Genomic DNA, 21147 nt, shown 5'->3' with positions numbered 1-21147 from the left:
CGCAAAGACTTTCAGCACTGCGCCGTTTACTCCGCCCTTTGATCCTCAGCAGGCCCGGCTCCCCTGGTAGAGAAGCGGATGCTGTTTTGCCGGCGCCTTTTGCCGTTCCTCCTTGCGCGTGGGACCCAAGGAGATGGGCTCATTTCGTGATGAATGAGTGGCGCGATCCCTAGATGCGTCGTGGTTGAGGACGAGCGGGGAGGAGAGGCGTCGGTGCGGCTTCCCGGGGCTGGGATGCTCGGCTTACTTGCTCAACCTCTTGCTGAGTCATGTTTTAAATTCATTTGACATACAGGAAGCCTGGGATGTCGCTCCCACTCGGGCGGAGGCTTCTCGTTGAACTTCAGACTCGGTGTCAGGGCGCTCGTCAGGTTTCGAATCTGCTTGCATGGAAACGAGCGCGGGAGTCGCCGTCGTCCCCCCCCCCCCCCGGTCCCCCGGCCATCACATCAGCTGGGCGGCAGTGAGGTCTCCCTCTCCTCAGCTTAACGAGAAGCGCGTGGCTGGCCATACCCTGCACAGCACACCGTCCACACACGGCCCTGTGCTGTCTTCTCCCCTCCCGTGCCAGCCCAGCAGCCACCGCTCGGAGGTGCTGCGCTTCTACTCGATGGGAGTAATTTCTGGAAAGAGCGGGGCCCTGGGGGGGGGGAATGGGAGCGCTACCCTGGCACGGCGAGGGGAACGACCTGGCACAGGGCAGCGAGGTGGCGGAGGTGTGCCGAGGTTCTAGTCCACCCGGGGGGGGCGGGGAAAGACACTCTGCGTATCCTCCGAGGCGCTCTCCTTTTCCTGACGCGAATGAAGGCTCCCTCTTCCTTCAGCGAGGCGCCCCGGCTGAGCCTTGACCCAAGCAAACCGCTGTCGGAGGGGCTGCGGCTCCGCGCACTCCCCTGCCTGCCTTTCTCCCTCCTGCCGTGCCCTCCGGGGCGGGGGGGGTGAGAAGAAACGCTCTCGCCTCCTGGGCCTGTTCCTTTAAGGACCTCCCCTCTCCCCGCCTCGCCAAGGACGGTCCCTCCGCCGTTGCCTTCGCTGCAGCTCGCCCGGGCGCTGCTTCCTCGAAGCGGCAGCCCGTCGGCAGAGACGGGAAAGTTTATGTCGGGCAGGTCCTCCCACCTCGGGGGCCAGCGAATGAGGGGCTCCTTCCCTCCGCCCCCTGGAGACCGTCTGCGGCCGCGCGGGCTCCCCAGGACACGATCCTCCGTAGCGCTCGGCGAGGAGCGGAGGAAGTGGGCGCATGGCGCTGGTGACGGTCTGTCGCTCCCCCTCCGGGAGTGGCCACTCGACACCCACCGGCTGCAAGGTGAGCGGTGCCCCCCCTTCCCAGAGAAGCAGGGCTTCCCACACCCCGCCCGCGCAGGGACCCCCCCCCCGCACCTTGGAGCCGCCTCACCGCGATCCTGTCTCCGCTGCCCCCGTCCTCCACCCCCGCTTCCTGGGCATGCCTCCGCTCCACCCTGTTGCCTTTCCCCCGAAGGCACTCGGCACGCCGTCCGTTTCGTATCTCCCGTTGCAAGCCGGGTGCCAGAGGGTCTCTCCGCGGAAAGGGCCATTGTTCTCGCTCTTTCCTGCAGGGGGCGCCGTCGGGAAACGAGGGCAATTTAAGGAACGTGGCGGGGGCGTCGAAGGCCGAGGTTTTCCGCAGTGCCTCCTGTCCGGCCTCTCGGCCCAGGCGAGGGAGCAGGGTGGCGGGAGCCCCCTCCACAGCCCCGGGTGGGTGTCCTCTTAGCCTCCTGGGCCAAGGGCAAAACAGGCTGGCACCGTCTCTGTCCGCCTTTGGCTGGAGGGAAAACAAGACCTTCTTTCTTCAGAGACGCACGTCTCAGCTGACTCGTTGCTGCCATGCACTGGGTTTTTATCTGCAACTTTTAATAGATTTGCGTTTCATCGTTAGCCGCCTGGAAGGCTCATTGTAGTGGAAAAGCAGAGGGTATAAATGTTGGGACTGAACAGCCTTGCGCCGTTCCAGCCAGTCATTCTAACTTCTCCGTAAAGGTTGTTTACCCTCTGGTAGTTTAACCACTTGCTAGGCCTGCGGGGAGGTGGGGCTGGGTCATGGGCTCAAAGACTGGGGCCCTGTAGGCCCGCCTTGGTGGCTCCAGAGTGTGGAAGAATATTTCTAGTAATGGAAAGTCTGCAATCAGTTTGGCCAGATTTGCAATCAGGACAGCCAAAAATAAGCAAAAATGGATTTCTTCTTTTTTAAAGGCCAGCCTTTGCATGTTTTGTGGAGGATATTAAGCATACAGTTGAAGAGGTCCTCATAGAAGTTAGAGGAATGCAAAATTGGGGGGGGGGGGTGGCGGCGGCCATTATTCTGAGTGATTAAATGGTGGAAGAAAGACATAGTCAAAATGCAAACACACTCCAAAAACATTGGACTACAAACCCCATATCCCTAAATCAGCATGGCTGCTTGATCACTGTCCATGTGAATGATGAAAGATATAGTCCAGCATACGTGGAGGATGCCAGGTTGGAGGAAAACTTGAATGTGTGGTTGAATCTGTTGTAGCAGCAGGTGTTTGATTATACCAACCTGTACCTTGTATTAAGAGAGGGGTAGTCTGGCTTCTGAAAGGCTGGCCCTTTGAAACTCAGCTGGCTGTGGTAAGCAACAAAAAGAAGAGGCCAGTTGTGAAAAGCAACATTCATCTCTTTTCACATGGGTCTCTTTTCCAACAGAGGATAGCTTGTTGTAGAGCTCTTCCCTTCCCTTCCGAGCTTTCTCCAGTACCAGTTTCTCCTTGTAAGGGAACAATTTAGGAGCCCAATCAAAAGGATGCCAGTGTCCAATGACCATTCTTTCCTGGTGTCCCTGTGAATGGGGGGGGGGGGCGTTCTCTAATCAGTGTTCTGACAGCTCTGGATCCTGTGTGGAGAAGTGGGCAATAAGAGTGACATGTCAGTGAGTTTCACCATCTGCCACTTCCTGCCTGCTCTTTGCTGATTGCAACATCAGAGACCCATGGAGAGCAGCAAAAATGTCCCTTGCATGGCAGCCTCCCTCAGAGAAGGAAAGAGATCCAGCCTGAAATACCAGCAGTGGGTTATACCATTGCTTAATGCTGAACTAGGGCACCTGAATTAACACCTCAAGTTTGGTAGACTGCATGACTGGTTGGGTTTAATGTGTAATGAGACATTGTGCAAGCAACTGGCAATTAGGAAATGGCAGGAAGACTGTTTGTTTTGTTTTCATGCTTAATAATGTCACAGGAAATTGCCAGCTGACTGGGAAGCACAGAGATAAAGTTATACAAGAGTATGAATTCAAGGATAGTCCAGGAAAATATTAGCTATTCCAGGGAGACAAGTCATGGAAAGTGGCCCACAAGAGAAATTGTTCTGGCCCTTGCACGTAAGGGAGGTTTTCCTGTTGCTGCCAGGCAGTGACAGAGCCTAGGTCTAGATAACTTTTATTAAAGGATTCAGTCTAGGTTGGGGTGTTTTTAATGCACAATTTGTGACCAGCCTTACCTAACCATATATTGTGACGGGTCTGATGAACTTTCTGGTTTTGCTATCTTGTTGGTAAGGAATATGTGGCCCTCCAAATGTTGCTTCATCTTCTGTCAGCTCTGACCAGCATAGTGAGAGGGTTAAGAATGATGGGAGTTGCAGTCCACCAACAGCCATATGATTGCTATCCCTGCTATATGGAACTAGGGTACAAACACTCCGTTGTCTGCCATCTCACAGCCCATAACACCTGGCATAGCAGATAGGAAGTCCTTGGCTTGGTAGAAATACAGTGGGGTCTCTACTTAAGAACGTCCCTACTTAAGAACAATTCTACTTAAGAACAGCTCCGTTTGCTAAATTTTGCTTCTACTGGAGAACAGAAATCCTAGATAAGAACAGGAAAAAAAACCTTTCCTGCTCTTTTTTTAACCTTAGGTCATCTTAGGTTAAAAAAAATTCTCCCCCTAGTGGTAGAGTACGTATTAACCAGCTTTGCATTAGTTCCTATAGGAACTAATGCTTCAATGTACGAACGCACCTCTACATAACAAAAAAACAGCCAGAACGGATTAATTGGTTTTCAGTCCATTGCTTCAAAATTAGCTTCGTCAGAAGTGCTTTTAACACTGTTCCCTGACCTAAGAAAAAAAAAAGAAAAATATCCCCCTCTAGTGGCAGAAGGCGGAATAGCAGCTTCCCATTAGTTTCTATGGACGGAAAAGAGCAGATACGGATTAAATGGTTTTCAATGCATTCCTATGGGAAATGCAGATTCTACATAAGAACTTTTCCACTTGAGAACCCACCTTCCAATACGGATTAAGTTCTTTAGTAGAGACCCCACTGTAAGACATCCATACTTGGTACAGAATAATGAGTGTTAGAGTTGCAACTGAGAATCTAAGTTGGAAAGCCCTTGGTTTCAGGGTTGTTTATACCTGGAAATTTATTGTGTAGACATGGAAAAGTCACTTTTCATTGTGCCCTGTCATCTTTGGTGCAAGGATGAGCAACACTGGTCTGCCTTATAGGGTTGTCAACAGAGATAATCTGTGTGAAGTGCCTTCAGAACTGAGTAAGTGCTATGGTATAAGTGGAAATCCCATATATGTCGGAACAAGGATAGAGTTGAAAAATGGATAATATTATAGTTGTTTCCCTTTGCTCCCAGTTTTCTGTGAGCATATGTTCTAGCCAAGTGGGTCAAGAGTTTATGAAAGCAGCCATTATAAAACAGAATCCTGGATTCTTCTCTGTTGCCAAAGCTAGGAGTGCAAACAGAATTGACTCACTCACTGATGGATGATCATCTTGTCTTATTTATACCCTACCTTTCCACCAAAACAAAATTTCCAGCACTCAAGGTAGTTAGTTATTTACAAGGTGACTTATAAATATGTGGATTCCACCTAGTTTTCCTGGTACAGATTTCCAGAGGGATAGCTATATTAGTCCTTCGCAGTGGAAACAGCAATAAGTGCTATGTGGCAACATAAAGACGAACAAGCTTACATCATAAGCTTCTGTGTCCCAGCCTCCATTTCATCAGCTGTATGGAGTGATACTTTGCTTTGCAGATTTTGACACACAAACTTGATGCAGAAGCTGCTCTCAGGCTGCTGTGGAAAGGGCCCAACCATTTCCTTTTTTGATTTGATCACTGACCTAATTCATCATCTATCTGTCTGTCTGTCTACCTACCTACCGATCTACCTACCTACCGATCGATCTACCTACCGATCTATCTATCTGTCTGTCTGTCTGTCTGTCTGTCTGTCTGTCTCTCTCTCTCTCTCTCTCTCTCTCTCTCTCTCTCTCTCTCTATCTATCTATCTATCTATCTATCTATCTATCTATCTATCTATCTATCTATCTATCTATCTATCTATCTATCTATCTATCTATCTATCTATCTATCTATCTATCTATCTCTACAGTGGTGCCTCACTTGACAACGATAATCCGTTCCAGCAAAATCGCTGTAGAACGAAATCATCGTCAAGCAAAGCAAAAGCAAAACGTGCTGCTTATATACTGCCCCATAGTGCTTCAAGCACTCTGGGCGGTTTACAAGTTAATTATGCAGGCTACACATTGCCCGCCCAGCAAGCTGGGTACTCATTTTACCGACCTCGGAAGGATAGAAGGCTGAGTCAACCTTGAGCCAGCTACCTGGGATTTGAAACCCAGGTCGTGAGCACAGTTTTGGCTGCAGTACAGCGGTTTAACCATTGCGCCACGATGCTCATTGCGAAATTAAAAAACCCATTGAAATGCATTGAAAACCGGTTCAATGCATTCCAATAGGTGAAATACCTCATCGTGCAGCGAAGATCCTCCATAGGGAAGCCATTTTCCGGTGCCTGTTAAGCGAGGAATCTGTCCTAAACACAGTGGGGAGCTGTTTTGCACAGCGGGGAGCCATTTTGAGAGCCGCCGATCAGCTGCTTTAAAATAGTCATTTAGTGAAGAATCGGTTCTCGAAGTAGGGAACCGATTGTCGTAAAGAGAATTTTTCCCATTTAAACATTGTATTGCAATCGCAAAAACCTCATCGTAATGCGGATTCGTCATGGAGCGGGGTAATCGTCAAGCGGGGCACCACAATATTTTTATTTATTTATTTATTTAACTTATATACCGCCCACACTACCCAAAGGTCTCTGGGCGGCTTACAACAATTTGATTTCAATAAAAGGATCAAAAGATAAAAACACTTAAATACAATCAAAATACAATGCTCTAAAAATTGCCATCAGGACCCACAGTTGATATTATTTCAATTAAAAACCTTCTGGAACAGGAAGGTTTTGATCTGGTGCAGTGTTTCATATGCTTTTATGATGGCAAGTTTGTGCTTGCCTTCTTTACTGTGCCTGACACCAGCAGGGCATAGTTTATGGTTTAATTGCATTTATAGCATTTGTATGAGTCAGACGGCGTATTATTCTGCCCTACTGCCTAGACAAAGAAAAGTAAAAGACGAGAGGCCTACCCAGAGACCTTTGGGTAGTGTGGGTGGCATATAGGTTAAATAAATAAATACTTTTTGGAGTTCCATCAACTCAGAGTAAGGGCAGCCTTCCTCAACCTGAGCCTTCCAGGTGTGGGGGACAACTCCCATAATCTCCAGCCAATTTGGCTGTGATGATTAGGGATGGTGGGAGCTGTAATCCAAGACTGCAGTATTGCTGGTTAGGAAAGGCTGAGCCAGAGCCTTACTTCACCAGAATTCCACTACTTTTATTGGGTAGACTGTCACAGCCTCTGGAAGCTCATGGTAGAAACTGGAGGGTAAGTTGCATGGAAATTCAGCAGGGTATCAGTGCTGAGCATGTGGAAGCTAGCAGTCACCCACCACCACCTGCATCAGAAGGTTCTTCACCTCTGATCTGAAGCAAAAATGACTCCTCTACCTGGAATTCCCTTGCAGGACGAAGATGTTTCTTCGCGGAGAAGACAGCTGCAGCGACGGTGAGGAGGTGGCCTTTATTGTTTTGTCCTTTTATATAAGGAAATGCAAAAGTCCAGCATCAACCCTCATGGTTGTCCAGAACCAGGCTATTGTAAACATCCTTTTAAAATCTTCAGGTTTAGATGTAGTGTAACATCCCGACTAGAGCCCATCAGTGCTAATAGCACAATGTTGTATCCCAGCTAAGAGAGGAACAGTTATCAGAGGTTTGCGGGGGGGGGGGGTTAACAGTTATTTTAAAAAGTTCTGGATTTCTGCAGTGAAAAAATTCAGAACTGTATCTGTGTGAAGTTACTAATTATTAAGTCTCATTACCATCTGAAACTCACAGAGCCAAAATCCAAGTAGCAATTGAAGTTGCATTGGGACAGAACCACAATTTCCCAAGAGAACCACAGTCATAAAGAAGGACATCAGTGTTGTCCCATAACAAAAGAGCAATAAGTGTACAGAAAAAAAAACCTTAGAACAGTGGGGAGTAAAGCAGAGTGTCTACTTACGGAAAATATGTACCAAATAAGTGTATGGAAGGATACCATGCCCTAAATATATATGAATCATAAATGAAACCAAATTCTCCTTGTAATAGCATTTCCTATTATTATTCCTATCAGCTGAATTTTCTCTTTGGTTTCCCTCCAAACACAAGGGCTCTCTCATCACGAGCATTTCAGATTCCCAGGCTGTTTTGTAATCACAAATTGTTTTCTAAACCTCGTCCCCATGGGACACGGGCAAGCTCTTTTTCCTAAGATAGAGCAACTCCCTGCTGGCTTTCCGCTGCAATCATGTCCGATTTTTATTTTTTACATCAGTGGTCTCTAAAACAATGAGAGGTGTTTTTCCCCCTTTATATCTGTCTTCTGTCCCCCTCCCCCACCTGCTTTTCTTCAGGCACAGCTTCGTCATGGTCAAAGGAGCTGCTTTGCTCTTGCAAGAAGAAGAAAAGCTAGAGTCTGTGCAGGAGGGTCCGGCAGCTTCCATCGACCAGGAGCCGAAGGCAGAGGATGCTCCAGCCGGACAGCAGGAAGTGCATTTACAGCAGATGGTTGGGCTCTTGCGGCCAGAAGACACAATCCGGCTGGTGAGAGGCTGTTAATGGAGCGGCTGATATCACAGGGATGGGGATGATGGAGAATGGAAAATAATTATGGTCTGAGACCATAAAATGTGGCTCTCAGAGAAACTCAGTGAGTCTGAAACAGCTACATTGGTGCCTCGACTTACAACCATAATCCGTTCCAGAAGATGGATGTAACTCAAAATAGACATAAGTCGAATCACCGTTTCCCATTGAAATGCATTGGAACGCAATTAAACCGTTCCAGAAGAAGAAGGAAAAAAAAAACAAAAATAAAAGTAAAAGACTGCAAGCCCCATGGGAACATGCTGGGGCTGCAAAAAACAAAACAAAAACAAAAAAATCCAAAAATAAACAACGGAGCAAGCCCCGAAGGCGCTGGGGCTTAAATAAATAAATAAATAAATAAACAACAGCAAATCCCGAAGGTGCTGGGGCTTTAAAAAAAGTCTTCCAAAGATAAACAACAGAGCAAGCCCCATCGGAAGGTGCTGGGGCTGCAAAAAAATCACAAAAAAAACCAAAACAACAGCACAGAAACATAAACCCCCCCAGCCCAAACCCACTCTGCAAAACCCACCCAGAACAGGCAGTTTTTAAAAAGCAGAAAGCAGCACCTTACCTTACCAGGCAGTCCCAAGCCTCCCTGCAAACAAACACACTCTCACTCAGAAGCAGAAGCCAGGCAGTCCCAAGCTTCCTCGGATGGCACACTCTGTAACTGCTGGGGCGAAAGAGCAACAAAGAAGCAGCCTCTTTGCCACCAACAGTTAGCAAGTTGAACTTCCCGCCTTTTCCCCCTGCCTTTTTGTGTTCCTAACTGGCAGCTCCAGCCGCAAGTGGAAGCTAAATTTTGCAGCCGGAGCTGGTCGTAACTCGAAATGGTCGTAAGTCGGGTCATTCGTAAATCAAGGCACCACTGTACTGTAATTGTGTACTTTCAGTGTTTTGCAGTCCCTTATAGGGTATTTTAATTACTTGCCATCAAAGTGATTTTAACTTATGGTGATGACTTTTCCCATAGTTTTGTTGATGCAGGGTATTCAGAAGTGGTCAAACACCCAACTCCTGGCTCCACAGCCAGGTGCTCTGATGCACTGAGCTATTCAGATAGCTTACTTGAATCTCTGTCCTGACCCACCTGCTTCTCTCACACTAGAGTTGGCTTTATTTATCATTTCAGGGCCTACTTTGACCAACCCTCAGGGCCTTGGTTTAGCGTTTCCTGCTGTAGGGTGAATAGCTGCCTTCAAAGACCAGTTTTCGTTTCCATCCTAGCAGTCAAATTCTTTTACTCCCCTTGCATTTTATGAGCCCGTCTGTCTTCTTAGGAGTATAAATGGGCTCTGGTCCTACTGAACTTTCACTCTGACAAAAACCAACAGTTGTACTCTGAATGCTTTTCAGGCTGTGACCTTCTAGAGGTGTTAGAAATTAGAAAGTGGTGTTTTATTTTGAGAAAGCAGTATTTCAGACAGCAGTGATGTGTGCTCACGCAAGAGGCACAAGTTGGCAACATAAAAAAGTTCAATTGAATCTCTAAGGGACTCAATAGAGATCAAAGCTTCTTACCTCACAACATATATTAATAACCCGGCTTTTTGTAGTAGCTTATGGGCGTAAAATGTTACCGAAAGGTGTGAGATTCTGACCTCTGTCCCAGAACATATCTCAGCAGCCAACTCCACCTGCAGGTCAATTAGCAAGTCCTATCACTGTGGCCAAGACCTGTTAATTGAAACAGTTAACTGCTTGATAACCCCATTCCTGTCTAAATGAATCATTGTGACTTTGTCTATTATCTGTATTCTCATCTGGTTGAGAGTATCTGTATAAAGATAGTGGCAATGTGCTTGTACCCCATTGTCAGAGGAAGTGGACTTAGATTCACAAAAGCTCACACTGAAATTTGTATTCTTTAAAGTGCCACGTATTTTTTTTACTTTTCTTTTCCCAGCATTTTGTCTACCCAGTGTCATTTCAGACTAGATATGGGGGTTCACATTCTTGAGTGTTCCTCGATAGTAGCAATAAGGAACATCCGGCCTTCTGGACATTTTGGATTTCAATTCCAAGAAGTCTCAGCCAACATGGGGACTGTGGAAGCTTTCATCCAAAATGTATGGAAGCTCAAAAGTTCCTCTCCACTGCTCCACCAGGGAAGAATTGTCTGCTGCACAGAGAAAACTAAAAGTCAAGAAGAAGGGTTTTAGCCTAGTCTTCTCCCTCACGTGCTACCTTTTTCTGCCCAGAGTAGACTATCTGTCTAGATGGGCAGGGTATAAATCTAATAAAATAAATAAAAATACCCTTGTATTTGTATGACTATTATGGGTATTTCTTACCATCAGCACTAAATCGTGTTGTGAGCCCATACCTATAAGCGGTGAAGTAGAGTCACATATTTAGCTTCTCCCTGGGAACATCTCGATAACACCCGGTTTCTATATACTAGTAATCTGAATATGATTCTTTTTTTTAATGACCTGACTTCGCCTTTGCCTTGTGTTCCATGTGAGTCCAGAATTTTCATGTTGTCCTTTCCCAGCCTTCTTGTGGTACATGAATTCAGCCTTGCCTGCCTGCCACCCCCCAGGACCTCATTGTCCTTGTTTGCAGAAGTTTGCAAAGGGTTGGGATGGGGACAGAGAAGAATTCTTTTCCTTTTGGAATGTAGCTTTCCAGCCGACTGTCAGCTGGGAGCTGCAGCCACTTCCCCATTTATGGCCTGTGGGTCTTTTGCTGTTTTGGGCAGGCAGCCAGAGCAGGCGTCTCTACTGAGCCTGGTTGCAGCTCTGGCTGTGGGGGACCTTGTTGGGAAGCTTAAGTAACTTTTTTTTTCCTGCTAAAGAGTGAGTCACTCACAAGCACCAAGAAGAATTCCTTAAGGCTTTGGGGCAGCTTTCTAGTAGAGTCTGGGTGCTCTGTAGAAGCCTGCCTGGGGTTGTTTAATTGGAAGATCAACAATGGCAGAGAAGCTACACGAAAAGGCAGCTGGCTTATCGTTGCTGACCTTCTCTAACAGAGTGGGATGTTGAGAAGTAAATGCCTGCATGTGTCATGTATGCTCACAGTTCAAATAAGACAATAGTGAGACTAAACATGCTTCAGGACTTCACCGTAATAATGTGTATATCCTATTAGTGTTGCAGAGTTTTGAATTTCTGGTAAAATTACTTCTTGCTATGCAGTAGAAGTACAGAGACTCATAGAGGAGAGTTGGTACCAGTTTCCCAGAGTCCACCCCTTTTTCCTTAACTGGCACTTAAAGTCTCAACTCACTTTGAGACATTTGTAAGACAAAGAATAAAAAACATTTATTTACAGTTATTTGAAGTTACAGAGTTGTCTATATTGCTTTCTTTATTGCACACATACTGAACAGATCAACAGCAAACAAACAACTGCCACCAGCCAAGGAAAGAAAGGGAAAGGGAACACTTAATAGAGACGCAGGGTTTCCTTTGAATTCAAAAGGCTGGAAGGAACAATTGGTTAGTGCTGGACAGACAATCACCCCAGCTCAGAAAAGTCCTTCCCAGTCACACAATTTACAGGCAGCATGCAAGGCTGCAAATAAAGTTCCTACATTTAGAACTTCCACCAGAATCCTTACCAAGATTACTGGAATTCCAGGGCAGATGTCAATGTGGAAAGTGTTCTCTTGAGGCAGGAATTTTGAAACATTCTGCTTGAAAACTCTAGCACAGAGGCTTCTTTCTTGAGATCCTACTATGCAATGCCAAACTGCATCTACTTACTGCTTTACAGCATTTTCACACACGAAGCTTAACATTATTTAAGGCTACCCTGTGAAAATGCCTGTAATGATATAGGTTACACTGGTTTGCAGTAGAAATATAATCAGATGTTACGAATTTCTCTTTCGTATTCATATTCACATTTGCAATTTGTTTATGTTTGCTTTTTTTCGACATTATGCCCTAAATTAGCAGTGTTAACAAAAAGTTCAAATTCAGGGATGGGGATGAGAGACACTTTTAAATGTTGCAGGTTTAAAATCGCCAAAGAAATAATATAAAACTACCTTAAGCTATTTTGTGCCACTCCAAGGCACTCATCTTTAAAAATATAAAGATTTTTTTTTAATTTGCAAAAGTTTATTTTTGCACTTGAAAGCATCCAGGAACAGCAGCTTTCCCTTTGCGGATGGGTGAGTTACACTTCAGGTTCCTGACTCCCAAATTAAAAGGGGAAAAAAAGTAAAGCTACAAGTGCTGAACCAGGCACTTCCTGCTTACATTTTAAATATAAAGTCCAAACCCAATTATTTCCAGGTATGGAGCAGCTTGTTGGGATTAGGGCATAGCAGGGGGCCAGAAAGCATCCTATCACTCAAGCTCCCAAGATCACCCATCCCTTGCCCTTTATGACAGTGGTCTTAGTTTAAAAAGTGCTAAAGCTCAAAGGTGCTATTATGCAATAGGGATTGTTAATTCTGTGAGACAATATAATCTTTTTTAAAAGTTTTGAAATATGATCCAACAGTTCTTGGACTGGAGCCATGGTTTTGTGGGGTTCTCTATACTCCTATATAGAAGTGCATTTCTCAACCTGTTCAACCCCCCCCCCCCAAATATATCTATATGGTATGGAGAGGGGGAAATAATAGTGATTCAAATCAAGTCTTTCTGAGTAGTGATTTAAATCAGAGTTTAAACAGTAATTTCATAGAATAATGGAGTTGGAAGGGGCCTATAAGACCATCAGGTTGTACCCCCTGCTCAATGCAAGAATCTAAATCAAAGGCATGGTGGACTAACTTTCTCTTGAATGCCTCCAGCGCTGGAGCCCTCGTGTGTGTTTAGTCGTTTAGTCGTGTCCGACTCTTCGTGACCCCATGGACCAGAGCACGCCAGGCCCTCCTGTCTTCTACTGCCTCCCGGAGTTGTGTCAGGTTCATGTTGGTTGCTTCGCAGACACTGTCCAGCCATCTCATCCTCGGTCGTCCCCTTCTCCTCTTGCCATCACACTTTCCCAACATCAGGGTCTTTTCCAGGGAGTCTTTTCTTCTCATTAGATGGCCAAAGTACTGGAGCCTCAGCTTCAGGATCTGTCCTTCCAGAGAGCACTCAGGGTTGATTTCCTTTAGAACTGATAGGTTTGTTCTCCTTGCAGTCCAGGGGATTCTCAAGAGCCTCCTCCAGCACCACAATTCAAAGGCATCAATTCTTCGGCGGTCTGCTTTCTTTATGGTCCAGCTCTCACTTCCATACATCACGACAGGAAAAACCATAGCTTTGACTATTCGGACTTTTGTTGGCAAGGTGATGTCTCTGCTTTTCAAGATGCTGTCCAGATTTGTCATCGCTTTCCTCCCAAGAAGAAGGCGCCTTTTAATTTCAGGGCTGCTGTCTCCATCTGCAGTGATCATGGAGCCCAGGAAGATAAAATTTGACACTGCCTCCATATCTTCCCCTTCTATTTCCCAGGAGGTGATGGGACCAGTGGCCATGATCTTAGTTTTTTTGATGTTGAGTTTCAGACCGTTTTTTGCACTCTCCTCTTTCACTCTCATTACAAGGTTCTTTAATTCCTCCTCACTTTCTGCCATCAGAGTGGTATCATCTGCATATCGGAGGTTGTTGATATTTCTTCCGGCAATCTTAATTCCGGCTTGGGTTTCTTCCAGTCCAGCCTTCCGCATGATGTATTCTGCATATAAGTTAAATAAGCTGGGGGACAATATACAGCCTTGCCGTACTCCTTTCCCAATTTTGAACCACTCAGTTGTTCCATGACCAGTTCTAACTGTTGCTTCCTGTCCCACATATAGGTTTCTCAGGAGACAGATAAAGTGGTCAGGCACTCCCATTTCTTTAAGAACTTGCCATAGTTTGCTGTGGTCCACACAGTCAAAGGCTTTCGCATAGTCAATGAAGCAGAAGTAGATATTTTTCTGGAACTCTCTGGCTTTCTCCATAATCCAGCGCAAGTTAGCAATTTGGTCTCGAGTTCCTCTGCCTCTTCGGAATCCAGCTTGTACTTCTGGGAGTTCTCGGTCCACATACTGCTGAAGCCTACCTTGTAGGATTTTGAGCATAACCTTGCTAGCGTGCGAAATGAGTGCAATTGTACGGTAGTTGGAGCATTCTTTGGCACTGCCTTTCTTTGGGATTGGGATGTAGACTGATCTTTTCCAATCCTCTGGCCACTGTTGAGTTTTCCAAACTTGCTGGCATATTGAATGTAGCACCTTAACAGCATCATCTTTCAAGATTTTAAATAGTTCAACTGGAATGCCATCACCTCCACTGGCCTTGTTGTTAGCCAGGCTTTCTAAGGCCCACTTGACTTCGCTCTCCAGGATGTCTGGCTCAAGGTCAGCAACTACATTGTCTGGGTTGTCCGGGATATCCACATCTTTCTGATATAATTCCTCCGTGTATTCTTGCCACCTCTTCTTGACGTCTTCTGCTTCTGTTAGGTCCCTCCCATTTTTGTCTTTTATCATGTTCATCTTTGCGCAAAATGTTCCTCTAATATGTCCAATTTTCCTGAACAGATCTCTGGTCTTTCCTTTTCTGTTATCTTCCTCTATTTCTTTGCATTGTTCATTTAAGAAGGCCCTCTTGTCTCTCCTTGCTATTCTTTGGAAGTCTGAATTCAAGTTTCTGTAACTTTCCCTATCTCCCTTGCATTTTGCTTCCCTTCTCCTCTCTGCTATTTCTAAGGCCTCGTTGGACAGCCACTTTGCTTTCTTGCATTTCCTTTTCTTTGGGATGGTTTTCGTTGCTGCCTCCTGGACAATGTTACGAGCCTCTATCCAAAGTTCTTCAGGCACTCTGTCCACCAAATCTAGTTCCTTAAATCTGTTCTTTACTTCCACTGTGTATTCATAAGGGATTTGGTTTAGATTATACCTGAGTGGCCCAGTGGTTTTTCCTAATCTCTTCAGTCTAAGCTTGAATTTTGCTATGAGAAGCTGATGATCAGAACCGCAGTCAGCTCCAGGTCTTGTTTTTGCTGACTGTATAGAGCTTCTCCATCTTTGGCTGCAGAGAATATAATCAATCTGATTTCGATATTGCCCATCTGGTGATTTCCATGTATAGAGTCGCCTCTTGTGTTGTTGGAAAAGAGTGTTTGTGATGACCAGCTTATTCTCTTGACAAAACTCTATTAGCCTTTGTCCTGCTTCGTTCTGAACTCCAAGGCCAAACTTCCCTGTTGTTCCTTTTATCTCTTGGCTCCCTACTTTAGCATTCCAGTCCCCTAGAATGAGAAGAACATCTTTCTTTGGTGTCAGTTCTAGAAGGTGTTGTAAATCTTCATAGAATTGTTCAATTTCAGTCTCCTCAGCAATGCTGGTTGGTGCATAAACTTGGATTATTGTGATGTTGAATGGTCTGCCTTGGATTCGTATTGACATCATTCTATCATTTTTGAGATTGTATCCCATTACAGCTTTTCCCACTCTTTTGTTGACTATGACGGCTACTCCATTCCTTCTACGGGATTCTTGTCCACAATAGTAGATATGATGCTCATCTGAACTGAATTCGCCCATTCCTGTCCATTTTAGTTCACTGATGCCCAGGATGTCGATGTTTATTCTTGCCATCTCCTGTTTGACCACCTCCAGCTTCCCAATGTTCATAGATCTTACATTCCAGGTTCCTATGCAGTATTTTTCTTTGCAGCATTGGATTTTCCTTTCACTTCCAGGCACGTCCACAGCTGAGCGTCCTTTCGGCTTTGGCCCAACCACTTCATTAGCTCTGGAGCTACTTGTACTTGTCCTCCGCTCTTCCTCAGTAGCATGTTGGACGCCTTCCGACCTGAGGGGCCCATCTTCCAGCGTCATATCTTTTAGCCTTTTGTTTCTGATCATGGGGCGTTCTTGGCAAAGATACTGGAGTGGCTTGCCATTTCCTACTCCAGGTGGATTGCGTTTAGTCGGAACTCTCCACTATGTCCTGTCCGTCTTGGGTGTCCCTGCACGGCATAGCCCATAGTTTCTCTGAGTTACTCAAGCCCCTTCGCCACGACAAGGCAGCAATCCATGAAGAAGGCTGGAGCCCTCACCACCACCAAAATAATTGGTTCCATTGTAGCACCAGGAAACTTTTCCTACTATTCAGATGAAATCTGGCTTCTTGTAATTTGAGCCCATTGTTGCATGTCCTGCACTCTGGAATGACTGCAAACAGGTCCTGCCCCTCCTCTGTATGACAAGCTTTGAAGTATTTGAAGAGTGCTATCAAATGTCTTGTCATCTTTTCTCAAGGCTAAACATGCTCAGTTCTTTCAGTCTTTCCTCAAAAGGTTTTCCAGTCCTCATCATCCTTGTTGCCCTTCTCCGAGATTGGTCCAAATTATTAGCATCCTTCTTAAAGTATGGCGTGCAGAACTGGACTCAGTACTCAAGATGAGGCCTAACTAGTGCCAAATATATGGAGACTAAAACCTCATGGGATTCGGAGACTATTCTGTCAATGCAGCCTAAAATAGCATTTGCCTTTTTTGCAGCTACTTCACATTTTTGGCTCATATTTATTTTATTTGTTTTATTTATAGATCACTTTTCTTCAGATAAGGAGACCCAAGGGAGTTTGCAATGTTAAAAGGAATGGAATTAAAAACATAAGTTGAACATTAAAAACAATTAAACTATATGTTAGTTAGAATACAATTGAACAATTAAAAGCCAGTAAACATAAAAAAAAACTTATTCAGTTTGTGATATTACAGTGATTCCAATGCATTTGGTTTAAATCAGGTCCACCCTAATTCTGACAGCTGAAAAGATACTCCTATAGTCTAAATTATTTTACTTTAATATTTTATATACTATGACTTTTGAAAATGATTTATGGTTTTGAGAATCTGAATTTAGCAATACCAGGGTGCAGAGACAGATTCAAATGTAGTATAGTAATGTGAATTTCAGCTCACTTCTGTTTTTAGCAGTGTTGCAAAACAAATATTTCTGGATAAAATGCAATTTTTGTCAAAATGATGACCTCTTGTTATACTGGAAATTATACAGAAGACTACAAAGAAGATATCAAGAAATGTGTCTAGTCTGGCTTTGCCTGGAACCTGTCATAGCCGTAGCATTGGCCTTAGGAATAGTGGATAGCTTCCAAAGTAGCCCCTGATGCTAACTACGATGCCAGCCTTAGACTGAGGACAGCAGTACAGGTTTGGGCAAAACTCATTGGCCTATGTGCAGTTGATCTTGAAGGGCCATCTTCTGACAGTTGTGTGTTTTTTCCTCCAGGCTGTGAGGCTAGAGTCGGCTCGACCTCACAGAATCCGGTACCTGTTGGTTGTGTCTGCAGAAAAAGTGGAGAGCAAGAATGAGACGGTGTTGCTGGGAGTGGACTTCCTAGAAGAAGGGTGAGAACCCAAGGGAGGGAGCAGAAGGGACGGAGAAGGAGAAGCTATATTTGACTCAGACAGAAGTCCTACACAAATAAAAACCTCACTGAATTCAGTAGAAGTTACTTCTGAATAGACGTAAAATCCCTGTCAGTATCCCTGGACTCAAACTACCTGAGACATTCAGCTTGCATTTAGAAGCTGATAGCCTGTTAGTTCTCTCTAGCAATGCAGTTTCCTCAAAGCTGTATACTTGAGCAACCAGGGTTGTACATCTAACCTGTGTTTATTTCTGCTGACCAACTGCACAGCAAAGCACGCTGATTTGTAAGATACAAGAAGTGAAAAATACTTATGCTAACAAAAGCCATCTTGCAGCACTTACGCAAGTCTTTCTTCCACCAAAATGCTAAGAGTAGCATCTAGTTTGACCATTGTGCAAGAGAAAGCTGTTTAAAATTTTCTGTACTGAAACATTAATAACGTGGTCAAACGTTTCAAATCAGTAAGTGTAGAGAAGGTTTCGGGCAGAGGGGAGGATTAAAAAGAGCCAGATGTTGACATAGGGGGTGCTGGTGCAAACCCCTGTTCAATCCTGAACATGATGGCCTTGAATAAATTACTCTTTTTCATGTTGCTTATCTCATAGACAGTGAGGAGGATGAAACAGCAAAATTCATATGCACGTTTCCTTCATGCTTTGGGAAAAGTCAGAAACAGAACAGATCAGTAACATATACTTCTGTGTGGCACAAGGATGTCCCCTTTTCTTGGCCTAAGTTGCCAGTTCTGTCTTTCAATGCAGCAGGAAGGTGTAGGGTGAGGGGAAAAGGAGGGCTGACCAGAGAAATTAATTGACTGCAGCCAGTCCTATATGCAGATGGCTGCCACTTTGTATGAGAAGCTGGGATTTCTCATAAGTCACCTACTCCCAATTCAGGCCCCTCTTCAGCCTCTACTACTCCAGGGAGAGAAAAGCATAATGACTTCAGGACCTGCTGTAGTTGTTTTTCTTTTGTTACTTTTTTACTTGAACCTTGCTGCCCATCAGCTGAAGCAGGATATAGAAGAGTGGCTGGTGGCAGAGTCAGATACAAAATGGTGGCTTATACTATAGCCCAGTGGTTCTCCAACCTTTTCCCAACCACGGACCGGTTGTGTGTGTGTTTTTGGTGCGCCCGCAAGGGGGCGGAGCTCACGTGTGCACATGCGCATGTAGCACTCGGGGAGGGACCACTCGTGCATATGCACACAGTGTGCTCACAGGGGGTGAAACATGCTTGCGTGCATGCACACAACAGCGCTTGCAGGGGCACTTGCATGCATGTGCACAGCACGCACACAGAGGGTAGAATGTGCATGTGCACGACAGCACTCACGGGGTAGGCACTCGTGGGGATGTAGGAGATCTGTGTCCGCGGCCCAGTTCTGGATAGGCCACGGACCACTGGGGTTGGGGACCTCTGCTATAGACAATTTCCTGCTGCACCTCTTAAACCATACTCTAGAATTAACCTGCATGTGCAAGTTTGCATCTGATCTTGTAACAGGGCAGCAGTGCTAACGACAAAATTAGAAAGAAGTGGGTGTGCTTTTTTGTTGTTGCCATAGTTAAACAAATGGGAGTAAGAGACTCTTGCCAATCACCAGTTGATTCCAATCGTCCTTCTTCCCACCTCTGTCCTACACCATTTAATTCTGTGCTAGTACAGGGGTCCTTGGCCTTCAAAGGAATGTGAGGTGAAGGAACAGCCTTTTTTCCCTTTGAGGATTGCAAAGTCCACAGACAAAGAAGGAGCTACTGAGGGGAAGCAGATGTGAAGTTTATTACTGTTTGGCTTTGCAGAGTATTTCAGTTTGCCTTTCGGTAAAGATGTGATCTATCCCTGTGTTCTGTGATGAATCATTGTGGACTACAGTTTTTTCATGCCACTTTTAAACTAACAAGATGTGGAACGAGGAGGTACTGTATTGCTTATGTTTGCAGAGTGTTTTGTTTGCTATTATGTACTGTATTGCAGTTGCAGTAGGTGTGTTCTGTTTCAGGCAGTGATGGCGTCAGTCACACATATCCCCAGTGGGTGGCACCATCTGTGTAAGGGTACACCCTTTCCCCAACCGGTTCCTTATTCATCATTCTAGTAGACCCACTGTTCTTCTCACTGTGTTTTCGAGAGCCTTGCCTCCATCATACTGTAGCTAAATCCTGCTATTTCATTCTTAATCTAAGTACATGTCCAGGAGGAGGGTACTCTTATGCTTTCTTCTTGATATTGACTTTACCCTCCCAGTCTGGAATAAAGAGACAGACACAGATATATGGGTTAACTAGGGCCTCAACTTTATTAACTGTGCTATTTCTACCATCAGCCTCGTCCTCCTGGGTCTGTGTACACATTGATGTCATCTGGGGTTGGCCTTGACTTGGCGCCTCACTGGAGTGATTGCCGCTGAAGATGCTCCAGAAGGTCTAGGCTGCTCTCCTCCTAGAATAGCAGTGTGAGATAACATAATGTCCCCCATCCTCTTAATTTCTGCTAATTTATGAGCCTTGGATTCTCTACGTGATCTCTGGACTGCAGAGGATTCCCTGGCCCCTCTGGCTTGTGCCCTTTCCAGCATGCTAAGCTTCTCCCACATAGACTTATAGTCTGGCCAGTCCTCCTCATCAGATGAAGAAATTACAGGTGGTGAACATGGGGGGCAGGGGGGTTACGTTTAGCAAGCTGTTTTCCTTTTCCCCCCTCTTGCTCTTTTTTAGAGGCCATTTTGGCTGGCTGATAACCTTACCAACCACACTTGCAGGAAATTAAATATTAATTTTACACTAGCCAACATTGGCTGCACTATAACTCCAAATATCCTTACAACAATTCATTTATTAATTTTAATGTACTATATTTTTCCATATATAAGACTACTAAATATTTAGACTAAAAACTTAGGGTCATCTTATACATGGAAGTAAGCTGAGGAGAGAAAAAACAAATGGAGGGGAAAGCAGGAATCAAAGTGATCTTGCAGGGCTTTGATCCCTGCTTTCCCCTCCACTTGCTAAGCCTTAGCAAAAGGAAAACAGGGATCAGAGTGCTGCAGGATGGCTTTTTTATTATTATTATTATTATATAAATCCATCCATACTGGTTTAACATCGTGTCACCAGGGTACAGCTTATAATCATTTGTAAAACAACTACTACACACATTACACTCCTAATCTATACAACATCCTTCTAACCATTGATAGAATAAGTCCCATATTTGATAATATTTTGTATCTTCTTTTCCTTTGATTTTCAGTGTTAGTCTGTCCATTTCGGCGCAGTCCAGTATCTTTTTAATTATTTCTTGATCCGTAGGTGTTCCTTCATTTTTCCAGTACTGTGCATAAATAATCCTCGCCACTGTTAGAATATGCAGTATTAAATATACATTTTGTCTATCAACACTTTCTGGTATTATACCTAACAGAAAGAGCTCTGGCCTAAAATCTACATGTTTTTTGATTATTTTAACAAGCCATGTATGTATTTTGTTCCAAAATTTTTTTGCTTTATCACAAGTCCACCAGAGGTGATAATAGGTTCCAGGTTTTTTATGACATTTCCAACATTTACTTGACCTGTTAGAGTACATCTTAGCTAATCTATCAGAAGGTAAATGCCATCTATAAAGCATTTTATATAGATTCTCTTTATAAGATGTTGCCATTGTCATCTTATAGTTTCTAGACCACAGCCCTTGCCATTTTTCTAAGTCAATATTGTACCCAAAAAATT

General features: G+C 44.7%; 1 protein-coding gene across 2 annotated transcripts in view; it reads left to right on the top strand.

Moving 5' to 3' along the window:
* SSH3 (slingshot protein phosphatase 3) overlaps positions 1–21147 on the top strand; it is a 36361-nt gene that overhangs the window by 118 nt on the left and 15096 nt on the right. Inside the window, exons 1-4 of one of the 2 annotated variants that reach the window (XM_020806000.3) lie at positions 786–1303; positions 6899–6939; positions 7835–8024; positions 17269–17387. In XM_020806000.3, coding sequence (XP_020661659.3) covers positions 1238–1303; positions 6899–6939; positions 7835–8024; positions 17269–17387 — 416 coding nt within the window. In that variant the 5' untranslated portion in view covers positions 786–1237. Of the gene's footprint in view, positions 1–785; positions 1304–6898; positions 6940–7834; positions 8025–17268; positions 17388–21147 lie in introns of those variants that run through there. The other variant, XM_078383496.1, reaches the window with a different exon arrangement.

Source organism: Pogona vitticeps, chromosome 1, assembly GCF_051106095.1.
Source record: "Pogona vitticeps strain Pit_001003342236 chromosome 1, PviZW2.1, whole genome shotgun sequence".
In the NCBI taxonomy this organism is placed as follows: Eukaryota; Metazoa; Chordata; class Lepidosauria; order Squamata; family Agamidae; genus Pogona; species Pogona vitticeps.
The sequence above is the reverse complement of the archived record's forward strand: the minus strand, read 5'-3'. Positions and strand labels throughout refer to the sequence as shown.